Source organism: Stenella coeruleoalba (assembly GCF_951394435.1).
Source record: "Stenella coeruleoalba genome assembly, chromosome: 12".
In the NCBI taxonomy this organism is placed as follows: domain Eukaryota; kingdom Metazoa; phylum Chordata; class Mammalia; order Artiodactyla; family Delphinidae; genus Stenella; species Stenella coeruleoalba.
In genome coordinates, this window is record NC_137158.1 from 63,495,849 (window position 1) to 63,508,555 (window position 12,707).

Sequence of the window (12,707 nt, forward strand, 5' to 3'; positions counted from 1 at the left end):
ACACTTTTTAGTTATTGACTGACTACTATTTCTAGAAAGAAAGAGAAGTAATGCTGATTTCTCCATCATAATATTATGGCTGACAAGTTCCTGTATGAACACAGGAACAGGAAGGCTAGACTAGAAGTCTGAAATTCCTGTATTAACAATGGCTTAGAATTACCCACTGTAAAATTTCCCATTTTCCCGGGAGAAAAAATAAAAAATGGGGATTTGAGCAGTTTTATAAAGTATTTATCAACCCTCAAAAAGCCACATCATCCCTGTTAGTAATTTTACTAACAGATAAGCTGGTATTCTAAAATGAGACATAAGCCATTGCCATCAGTTGTACAGAACACGCACAGAAACAGTCTCAAAATCAGGTAAACAAACAACAGCTATTACCACTTATGACATTTTATTGGCATATGACAATTTACAAGGGTCCCTGTTGCATTATACATCACACTGAGTAAGAATCAGTTAGCCATCTACATTCATTCTTACTGGATATATTTTTACTCAAATTATAACTGAATTCCCAACACTTGATTTTAACTGTGACAAAAGGGGAAAAACAGTAATTCCTTAAAGTAGGCTACAACTGGAAAAACAAATTTTGCTTTTTTAATTAAAATTCCTACGATGTTGAAAGGTGTACACACCTAAGGACTGAGTCATGGCCTTCTTAAAACAGCTTTCTTAATCCCTTCTGGAAATATCCTTTGGTTCATTTTTATTTTCCTTCTCTAAGCAAAAGGAAGTGTGTTAATGCAGGTTATCAAGGAGTTACTATTTTCTAGCACTTGTAAACAAATATCCTTACCAAGAGGAACCATTCAGCTTTTATAACACGTCATGAAGTAGGGTGTTAAATTGCGGTTTAAAAAAATTCACACAGGCTTTTTATATGCTTGGCTCTAAAAAAAAAATAACATCCACAATGGCATTCTATTGCAGTGTTTTCACAATCACCCTTCCTACTGTATTCTAATAGGATACTCCTTCCTCAATTTTGTTTAATAAAAGTAACCAAATCATTAACATATTTGGGTTAAAGCAACGCATTTGCACTTAAAATATAACCTGCTGGTAGGACTTGGGTAGCTTTATTCCTACTCCCTAAAGTAATTTCTCAGTAGGTTCCCCTTTCCTGTTGTCTTACATGGAAAAGCAAAACTGCACATTTATAGACATGCATAGAGATTCAGTATCTAACCAAATAATAACTGTTAAAATAAAAGCTAAATTTATTTGTATAAAATAAAATGGTCGTGAAAATTCTCCTGTGTCAGAGATCAAATCCATGTTGCTTTAGCATGTAATTAATTATTATTCTGACTAGGAGAATATTAGTTATGCCCTGATTAATGCAACACATAGTTCCTTTGACAGTATTTCCTCTGCTCAAACAATTTCAGAAAGACAAAATAAAAATAATGATGCAATACTTAAGGATCTTAGGGCCATGAACATCACATATACTGAGTTTTGTTTTCATGTTTTTCCCTCATACAGCTCTTAGCTAATGCCTCTGACTGCAGTTAAGGTGCTAGAAGAGCACCTGTAAACAAACCATCAGTGAGGATGAAAGAGCCATACACTTAAGATGTTTAAAAGTTTACACTAACAGAATAAGCATTATCTCCTTTTAATGCAAACATAAAAACTAATTCAGTTGCTGAATTAACAAGTGAAATTTGACTACTTTTTTATATGCTCTAAGAGCAGACAGACTTAAACACTGAAATTTACTATTTTGGATTTTCATTCCTTCTAAGAGATATCATCATAAACATAAAGGCAATTCACATTTGAAAGATTATCTTCCTGAACAATAGAACCCTTGGGAAGAAAAAGAAAACCCATTTTACAAACTGCAACTGAAATATGGAAAAAAATAAAAAACAAGTTAGATCAATGCTGTGACAAACTTCCTGTCAGATCTTTTTATTGGTGACATATGAAAAACAAGTTACTTAAAATACCACTAATGAGCAGTATATTCTGTTCGCCTATTTTTCCTTATGGTTAGACTACAAACTAATGATTTGGCTGTCCAAAAGCTCAAATAAATATGTAAGGTATGACATCAGGTACATGTCTTTTTAATGTATCAAGTTACTCTGCAGAATAATCCTCTTCCATACCAATGCCAGGATTACAGGTTTTGTTCTGCTTTTTTTTTTTTTTAAAGTCTAAGACGTTCAGTAGGAAGGGAGTTTTTATTTGTACTATTGCAAACCAGTTTCCTCTCTCAAACAATAGCTGATATCTAAGACCATGACTCAAACTTTCAGGAAAGAATAGAAAGAGAATATTGAATTTTGAACTCAAATAGTAAAGGCTCCTAAGAATGGTTTGTATATAGGCCACTGCTTGCTTTCAGTTAAAAAAAGAAAAAAGAAAAATATTCTCATACTTTTCAATCTAACTTTTAACAGCTTGTACTTTTTTCACGATTGGCAAAGTTTCTTTTTCCTTCTTAAACATTTGCTGAGGTGTTAAACTAGCTTAGTTTACCAAAATAACAACTTTTTCCATGGTACACTTCAAAAATTAGTCACCCTACAATGTAGTGTGTTTGAATTAAGGAGAATGTTAAACAGATGTATACAGTTAAAATAGTTAGTGTGGTTTCTATAAACAACTGCTATTCAGGGATTTGTATGTAGAGCTAACGTTTACTTCAGAATAAACATTAACAAACAGGGAGGGAAGAGAATCATAACTTTCACAGAGCTGTACTTGACCATATCTTATAGACAAAGCAGAATTACAATGCATGTAACAAAAACAGTAAAAGTATTTTTTTTAAAAGTTGATAGTTACAAATATGGTACGTAACAATTTTCTACTTTATTTCAGTACAATTTCCAACATACAGTCTACTATTTTTCAGGATATTTGAAGACTTAAAACAAAATTCTCTAGACTACTACTTGCAAACAGTAAAATTTAAGTAAAATGCTTACATTCTTATTTGAAAACAAAAATCATGTAAAAAAATGGTGGGTGCAAGTTCTGTTCTCTGTTGCAATCTCACTTCAGATTTACTATTCCTAAAAAAAAAAAAAAAGAGAGAGAAAGATTAGCAAAGATATGAAGAGTGAAAATGATCCAAAATAATCATCGTTCCTAAAAATTAATTAACTGGCCCACCAAACCCATAACATAAGAAAATATAAGAATCACTAACAAGTTGGAAATTTCTACCTTTTCTTCTTTGCGTCTGTCCTTCTTTTCTTCATTATTTTCCATGGTCTCTTCTTCATCTTCAACAATCCCGTCCCCTTGATATTTGTCATGAGTCCATTTTGGACTGCTACCTGATTTTTTGAAGTTAAAGCGCCCTCTGCCACGTTGAAAAGTACCACGACCTCTTCCTCTTTTGGCCCAATAATCCACACCATCATCTCTGTCATCATGCTACAGAAAGGTTAAAAACAATCATCAATGAAATGTCTTTCTTGTAAGGAAGATGATTATATCCCCAATCATAAGTCATGGTATAAATTGTCTGAAGATTGGGTAAATGAGATTGGTACTGTTCCAAAACACGAAACAAAACCAATAAAACTGAATTTTTCAACAAAAACATACTCCATCATGAAAGCAAACAGTTACATCATTGCTTCGTAACCCAAGCATTTGAGAGCTGTCCAATTTTTTTGGAGAATCTCAACTGCTAAATTACTGCCAATTTTCAAAATTTTTATTTTTGCTTTCCGTTTTTATTTCACTCTAAGTCCACTTATTATTAATAAGTATATTATACTGTGTATAAATGATAAAATAACCGATATTTTTCCCCAAAAAATTACCTCAGTCATAAATATGCAACAAAGCATAAAAATATCATTACATTATCAGTAACATTTACTAAATAAAACAGGTGATAAGAATTATAGTTTACATATAGCAACAGATTTTAAAAATCCTACTGAGATTTAAATCTAAATCAATGTGTATTACACATCAGTCTTCTTGGCAAGGAAATTTCACAAGCCAAATCATGATGGCGTGGTCCCTAGAGTAATATCTCAACTTCTTTCTTCTTCACTAACCTAAAATACTGCAGTTATTACAGCCCAACCTTAATTTTCCATTAGCTGCATCCAAAAACAGATGTTCCCCAAGTTACAAATTGTTCCTTTAATCAAAACATCTGCAAAACTGAAAAGTACTTGACTTTGTCGACAAGCAGAAGAGTATTACATCCCAAAGTACAAAACAAAAAGCCAAAGTTCTCCTGTAATGTAATTTAACTGCTGCCCACCTCAAACTTACTTTTAAGTTCGTACCTACAAAAATGGGAGTGACACCCCTTTATGAGACAACAGGCATAATGCAAACAATGTTGCATACTGTACACAAGTACAATCTACATACATTAAGTACAACTTATGGAGTACTGATATTGATCAACTGTCCAAAGGTCACTAAAACTTTTCAAACACATAATATGAACACATTTTCAAAACATGCAATGTGCCTTTGTGCATATTCATGTAATACAGATCACCCTCCTGAATCACTTGAAAAGTTCACACATGTAATTAACAGACTATATGAAAGAGTCCTTACCCACTTCTAATAATCTAGCTTTATCAAACCAATAAAAGATGACTAGGCAGAGGTGTGCATGACTCAAACAATGAACTTAGGAACTATCAAAAGTGTAAATTTCAGTATGTCAGAAAGTTCAATTGTAAACCCAAAATAAACTATTTTAAAATAGTCTGCCACTCAAAATAATATGCACACACAATTACATAATTTCAGGCTCCCTTTTGGTATTAACACAACTAACTCTATATAGCCTTTATGCTTTCTTGTTTGTGGTGTTTACACAGTATTCCATGGAGTTGTAGGAAGAAGCAAACAGCCACTGAAGCCAGAGGCATAGGTTTAAATCTTAACAGAAACTGTGTGACTTTACTTCCTCATTTAAAAAAACCAGAGATAGCCTTGAAGAAACATAAACGATCTGATAAAAAGTGCCCAGCCCAGTGCCTGACAAGCAAGCAATCAGCGGTGGTGATAAAGTTTATATGGTGCTTATTACTCATCTAATTCTCACAACAACCCTGTAAAATACTGTTACTAACCCCATTTTAGATATAAAGAAACTGAGGCACAGAGAAATTGAGTAACTTGCCCAAAGCCACAGAGTCAATCTTTTCTACTGCCCCTTATGCCCATCATCCACAGAATACGTTTTCTAGGTATCTTCGTGACAGTAAATAGTTACCGTATGAGGTAGCTAAGAGCTGAAACAGAAAAAGCAGTGGCAAAGCCAGACACTACAGTTAAACTAGCAATTACTTTTAAACATACAATCATCTGAAATTAAAGAAAACAAAAGCTCCAAGATCACACTGTGTTTTTCAGAGGGTATCCCGGCAGATACATAAGTGACATTTTGATGCTAAGCACACTAACTTTTTAATTTTTCTTTTCACCGCGCCAAGAGGCATGCGAGATCTTAGTTCCCTGACCAGAGATTGAACCCATGCTCCCTGCAGTAAAACCACGGAGTCCTAACCACTGGACCGCCAGGGAAGTCCCTAAGCATACTAACTCTTAATCCTCAAATTCTTACATCCAAGATTTTAGTCCTGTTACAGACTAATTAAAATTAATTACTTCATAGATGACAAAGAGGATGTCAGATAGTTACAATACACAGCCAACAATATGTTAACAAAGGAGGCCATGTTAGAACCAAGACCTTCTGAATCCTCTGAACTCTTCTGTATAGAATGATCAAGTTTCAAAGAGTGAATTTATTAAAGCGCCAACCCAAACGTCCTTCCCCACAGGGATTTTCTCTTCCTCAGATGACTTCAACTCAACATGGAGAACTTGCCCATTTTAGTACTTTTCCACTTGCTCCAACTCTTCACGTACTCTCACCTCTCCAGAGAATTTCAGGTTCTAAAGACTATTATCTTTCCTGGAATACTTATTATTGAAAACATTACCTTATCTTTGCATAAATCAAACTTCTGAGAAGGTAAATTTCAGATTAAGAATGCAACAAATGTTACTATTACTCAGTACTGGAGGAAAAATGATACGAGCTGTAAGAACCTTTTGGAGCCCAAGGCATGGGTTCAAATCCTGACCCCACTCCTACTGGCCATGTACCTTTGGTCAAGCTGCTCAATCTCTGTACCTCTGCGTTTTCCATCTATACAAGTGGAATAATGGTCCTACCTCAAAAGGACTTCATGAGCATGAAAATAAATTCATATATGTGAAACACTTAGAATGGTGCCTACCATAATATATGCTCAATAAATGCTATCCATTATTTTTACTAAGTATTAAATGCTTCATTACTCTGGACAAAATTTCCATGTGTGTCAAAACCTAGGGGAATCTATAATTTTCAACTTCATTTAGTCTCAAATTTTTTTTAATATTTCTATTCTCAACACTAGCTGTCTGAAAAGTCAGACCTATTCAGACTACGCAAAATATTTTAAATTCCCAGGTAAAAACCAGAGTTGTCATTCCAATAGCTCATTAATTAACAAAATAATTAATTTTGGAAACTGATTTATAAGAAAAAATGTGATGCGTTAAGTTTACTTCTAGTAAGCATTAGTCTGTGACAAATGCACGTGTATGCCTATATTTATATAGAAATGGAGGTTTTAAAACATAACCCAGAATAGCAACATATAAAATGTTAAATAACACTCTTCTTAATTACTATAACGCCTAGCTGTATGACAATAAAAAATAATTATGTCCCAATTTAAGATAAAAACTATGATACTGGAGACTGAAAGAACACCATAGAAAAATGAAGGTCTGGCCTAAATTAAATATTCGTAAAATGTTTAAGGGTGCTAAACAATTACTACCTACTTGTTCACCTCTCATTTCCCTCTTAACTTTTTGTCCTTTCACATTTGCTCTATTTGTCTGGCATTTTTACAATCACTCACTCCTCACCCCTCCTTTGCAAGGTTGGCCTTTTAATCTCTTCTGACTGGATGATCTTACTGTGGCTTTGTGACTGAATGATGGCTCCTAGACTTTTTTCTCTCTCGATCTGCATTAGCAACTGCCTACTGCACACTTCCACTTAATTTCTGCCTGGCACTTCAATAACAGAACTTAATCTTCACCTCAAATTAGCTGCTTTCCCCTTTATTCCCTATCTTTGAGAGATTCCATCTTCTCACTACCAACACCCGACTAGTGGCTCCCTGAATAAGCCTTCATAAATGTTCCTTAAACTTTTCCCAAACCTATAGCCCCTTAGTTCAAACAATTATTTCCCAGATATGTTTGTCACAACATTTTCCAAACTCTGCTTAACATCCAAATTTATTAAAGTATTATGGCCTTCTAAAATTTGGCTCCCGCTTTTTCTTAATTTTCCCAAACTTACACCAATCATCTAGCCATCTGAGTATTGGAGTTCTCTATTTAAGGATGTTTCACTCCTGCTTTCTTACAGTACACCTGCTCATCTTTTAAGCTCAAGATTCAATCCAATATCGTCTACGAAGTCTCTTCTAATCAGTATCTCCTTTGCAATAATCCACCATATGTATTTAGAATGTTCTCCATTACTAGGTCTCGTAAGCCAAGAATTGAAATCATATTTATCTTTCCATCTACAGCATAAACAGCAGTCTATTCATAAATTCTTAAATCGAAAAGGAGATAGGTCTTTTAAACTTTTCTGTAACTGAATAAAATGCCTTTCACTTTCCAGACTGTCAACTCAAGCATAAATTTCTCCTCACATGAGCATATGCTGTGCAAACATTATGCTTAACTTTTTCAGACTCTTGGTCCTTAAAGTATCCCAAAAAGAGGCAAATGGAAATTAGTTTTTGAAACAGCTACAATGCCCATTCTTCAAACAAAATATAGATCTACTTCAGAATACAGCTCTATAACTCTAATTTAGCTGATGGCATGGACATTCAGGTTTATTCAAATATATTCATAAAAAGCCAAATGAAAGATACATTTCTATAAAATCCAGTACTATTTTCCTCCCTGCTTCGACAAAACAATTAGTCTTCAGAAATAGTCTCTAAAACATGACTTCCCTGAGAAGCTATGACAAAAATGAGTATTCTGGTAATAGTTTTTGGTGTTTCCTCAAGTTTCTATAATACAGGAAAAAACCCTCTTCTCCCATGCCAAAGTGCAGAAAATTTCCATCATTACCTAGAGAATCTTTCAGGACCCACCTCCTCTGGCTTCATCCCTTATAAAACTACTTCAGAGAGAAGAGCATCACAAGGAAGCACTAAATTAATGTGTATCTAGAAACTTTTCCATAATGTAATTTTTCATCTTCCTTTTACTCCAATAAAAGTTAACAGCCTCCTGAGAACCTTAATTACATGTACTGTGAAAGAATTCTTCTCCTTGTCTTTCAATTAAACAAATAGCTGCGATGATGAAAAGTAAATCTTAATTAGAAGCTTCTACAACTTTTACCGTCTTATAGACAGATACGAAACAAGTTACTGTTCTTCTCTGAATGTGGCTATCAAATCAGGTATATTTTTACTTTACCCTGATCAGCCCATAGGTGATATCAATAAAGTATAAACAGGACTAAAGGGACCCACATTTTCAAAACTTCAAAATCATCTGGGTAATGATTTATTTTAAAAGTTTCCTATATGATGGTGAAATCTTCTCATAGTAGTGGATACCTGTACTCAAATGTATTCACCCAGTATGCTTTGAAAATTAATGCAAACCAAATAAACAGAGATTTCTAACACCCACCAAGAAGTACTTCTTGCTCTTTGGGGTATATTCTGGATCCCATTCCTCTTCCTTCGGTCTCTTTTGAAAAGTAGTATTTGAGTTGTTTGGACCAGTATTTGTCCCAGCAAAAACTCCTCTGGCTCTTCCTCTGCCTCTAATTCGAAACTGATTAACATTAACAAAGTTGTTTAGTAGTGAAATCAAGAGGTATTAAGTTACATGCAAACTCTAATTTTACTGCAGTAACAAAAAACATTCCCTAATTTCTTTCCTAAATCTCAACTTCATGGCCACTGAGGCCAGTAAGGAGGCAAAAAATTCTGCCTACTGAAAGCTGAGTAGGTTAAGAAGAAATGCAGTCAACCTAATTAGTTAACAGTGCAGTCAGAATGCTGCACTTTCAAGGCCTGAACTAAAATTTTTAAATAATCAAGTTGGTTTGTTTCCCTTCTACTAGCCAAAAGAGTTGTCTAATTCCTAACACTAACATCCCAAGTGTTCAACTACACCTATCACCATACAGGCAAAGCTCTTCTCTTTCCCAAATCATCTAATTAGTGAACCCCACTAATAACAAACTGGATACTTGCTCAAGGTAGGAATCTGAATCTAGAAATTAAAGAGTCAAGAAGATGCACTACTATGAAGTCATTAAATTAACAATTGTAACAAATTTATGGAAACATGGGAATAATGCATATGCTATGTAGAATAAAAAGAAAAGATATAATTTCTATGACTGATACACGGATAAACAAGAACTTGAACATAATAGGCAAAAATGAAAATAGCTGTCAATACAGAGATGAACATATGGATTTTTTTGTTTGTTTCAAGACTTTTTTCAAGGACTAAGTGATTAAAGAAATGGATCTCAATCACTAACTTTGCTTGACTCTTGGGTCTCTAAGCACTATGTACAGTTACTGATTCCAATGTTAGGAAAAGTTATTTCGTTTATATAGATGCTTCTAAATCTCAAAATGGCATTTTATTCTTTTAAAATCAGGCAAAAACATTTATTTTTTACTTTATATACAAAGAAAGCATCATCCCAGCTCCAAGCCCTTCCTCACTCCCCCTAAATGGCATTTCTTAATGACGATATATCAAATACCATTTTATTTTTCAAGGCTATACGAGTAATGACTCACACAACAATGTCTAAAACATATATTTTACTTTCCTTATGTATAGTACTCTTAAGTAAAGTTCTACCAAATGATCAAAGATAATTTTATTACTTACAAAGGTTCCTCGTGGTCGGCTAACTCCTCCAAAGCCTGAGTATTCTTTCAGTTCATGGTGAGTTTTAAATTCTTCTTCTCTTTCCTTCTTACTCTCCTTTTCTTCTCGAGAACTGGGAGAAGAAGGTGATGCTGAAGAGGATGAAGATCGAGAATGATCTTGCTCTCTACTTTTATGTTTACTGCAAAATAAAGCAAACAAAAAATGTGTGCTATTTTTTAAAAAGATAAAAAGACCCCCTGTTGAATCTTATAATAAGAGGGATATTTTTCAAGTCAAAAAAACTATCCCCTATTAAAATTATTATGCAACTAAAATGATTGGGTGTTAAACTCTGACATAGTCTGTTTCCATTCTCCTTCAATATTTGTTTTACATGACTACTGAAAAACATGGTATGACATGCCAGTTAGAAACTAGCAGTCTGGCAACTTCAAGAATAAGGTTCAGTTCTTCAATATTTTAAACTTATTTTTATTTTAAGAAAAGGAAGAGAAGAGTAGGAAAAAGTAAGAATGGTCTTAAGGCCATGTTTCAACATGAATGCAGTTTGTACACCCTGGGTGAGAACAGTTGATATCGTTTAGGCCATAACTCCGTTATTGAAATAAAAAGCATATGACATTACAAATACCAGTCATAAATTAAAAAACACAAGTAAAATCCACCATTTACCTAATGAATAGCAAGGAAAACAATTATCTATAATACTTCTTAGTATTCCTGTTATTTATTTGACTCTATGATGAACAATTTTACATGATTCTAATCCAACACCCGAAAAGGTCATACCTGCGATAACTCTTACCACTTCTAACAGTATCCATGGAAACATTACTTTGAAAGACTAATACACATTGCTATTTCAAAAAAACTAGTCCTTCCTCCCCCCATCTCTCCCATGTTAAACCACTAGACATCAGTTTAAAATTCTTGTACTCTGGGTGTTATGAGTTGAAAAAGTGCGGAATCAAGCATAACGAACCAAAGTTCTTACACAAACTGTTTCTAGAAATGCACTGCATTGAAGTCCAACCTCCTGATGTAGCCTGGATAATAGGACACATTAATTTGTCATTTTTTTTTTCAGTGTTAGCTTGCTATTCCAAAGTTTTTGTCCTCATCCACCATAAGCCGTGTAAAAGACAAATATATTTTTGCTGTAAAACAAATAATTTTAATTGTTTAAATTTAAACATTCGATTACACAGTCAAAATTGAAAGCAATTAAGCTGACAATTATTAAAGGCTAATTAGAAGCTAAAACCTAACTCAGACAGTTTTAACAGTTACCTGTCATCTTTGTAAGATTTGTATTCCTTGTAATCTTTTGGAGTTTTTTCCTGCTTTCTTGATCCACTGGATTCCCTGGAGCCCTTGGAATCCCCCCGTTCTTTACTTCTTTCTTTTCTCCGACGATCAATGTCATGCCGAAGATCAGCAGAATCACACCTTAATTTTTTATCTCCCTATAAAAGACAGATATAAAATACAGATTTCAGGGAAACTATAGGGACAAAAATACGTATATATGTGCGTGTATGTATGTGTGTGTGTGTGTGTGTGTGTGTATATACACACACACAAAACCAAATTTTATGCCAATTTCTAAGCTGGCATTTTAGTATCAGAAAAGAATGAGTAACATACTACTTCCATACTTAGTTTTTGTTTAAAAATGTACTTGATGTTTTCACTAAACATTTGTGTACGCAAGTATAATGGGACTGGGGAAATTATTAAAAGGTAAATCATCTTGAAAATGTCATAGGTTTTTGTTCAAAGCAATCCATAATAAACTTTCATACAGTACTATGATACAATTATTTTTGTACTCAGCACATCCTCATTTATCATCCTTCAAAACGGTTTTTTATATAGTTTAACAATGATAGAGGTTATACTCAGTTGTGGGTGTAGCCATCTGCCTATAAAGCTAAGGGATCCTAAAGTAATGGTTCTCATTATTTAAGCCTCGTTGTCATCAAGCTCTTCCCATATAAGTTGACCAACCCAATAAAAACCGCTTCAAAAGTTAAGTATTCTGTAATTTCCATAACATGCAAGCGTAATATGATTAATGAAACCAACTGAGGTTGAACAAGGGTAGAAACAAAGCCAGAAAGATATTATTCCCAATCCTGTACTCAGTATCTGGGCCATATACTGCCCTTTCTCAATTCAGGTATTGCAACGGACATTAGTTTAACTGGGTCACAATTCACCTCCTTCTTGTTCCATTGCTTTTTCAAATACTATATAATTTAGGAAGATGGAAAGAGGCATCTAGGAATGAAGAAAAATTATACATCAGTAAGATGCTAAGCAATGTGGACATCCTTGCTACTATTCAACAATAAGAAGTACTCTGGGAAGTCTAGCTATAATGTTCATAAACATTCATATCTCCAAATGATACCAACTACTCACCCATTTGCTCCCACTGTAACAAGAAAAATCTAATCAAGAGCAAAAATCTTCCTATTCACCTAGTAATACATTATTACCAAGTCCACAAGTAACAATAAAAGTGAAAGTATTTTGTAAAGGCCAAACTATATATACACACACATATATATATGCATACATATATATATACATATATATAAACAACATAATACTAAATATATGTTAATTGTTCACTCAGATAGGAAGATAAAGGATAAAAAGCAATGTCATATCCTCTTGTCCTTCCATTAGTTATCACTATTTTCTCT

At 33.8% G+C, this 12,707-nt stretch overlaps 1 protein-coding gene across 9 annotated transcripts in view; it reads right to left on the reverse strand.

Moving 5' to 3' along the window:
* Positions 1–390: 390 nt before the first annotated feature.
* Positions 391–12,707, reverse strand: part of BCLAF1 (BCL2 associated transcription factor 1) — a 29,606-nt gene continuing 17,289 nt past the window's right edge. For 4 of the 9 annotated variants that reach the window (XM_079939881.1, XM_079939877.1, XM_079939880.1 and 1 more), the window contains exons 9-13: positions 11,284–11,459; positions 9,991–10,171; positions 8,761–8,907; positions 3,199–3,411; positions 391–3,044 (exon numbers count right to left, since the gene is read on the reverse strand). In XM_079939881.1, coding sequence (XP_079796007.1) covers positions 3,039–3,044; positions 3,199–3,411; positions 8,761–8,907; positions 9,991–10,171; positions 11,284–11,459 — 723 coding nt within the window. In that variant the 3' untranslated portion in view covers positions 391–3,038. Of the gene's footprint in view, positions 3,045–3,198; positions 3,412–8,760; positions 8,908–9,990; positions 10,172–10,987; positions 11,151–11,283; positions 11,460–12,707 lie in introns of those variants that run through there. The other 5 variants (XM_079939883.1, XM_079939879.1, XM_079939882.1 and 2 more) reach the window with 2 other exon arrangements.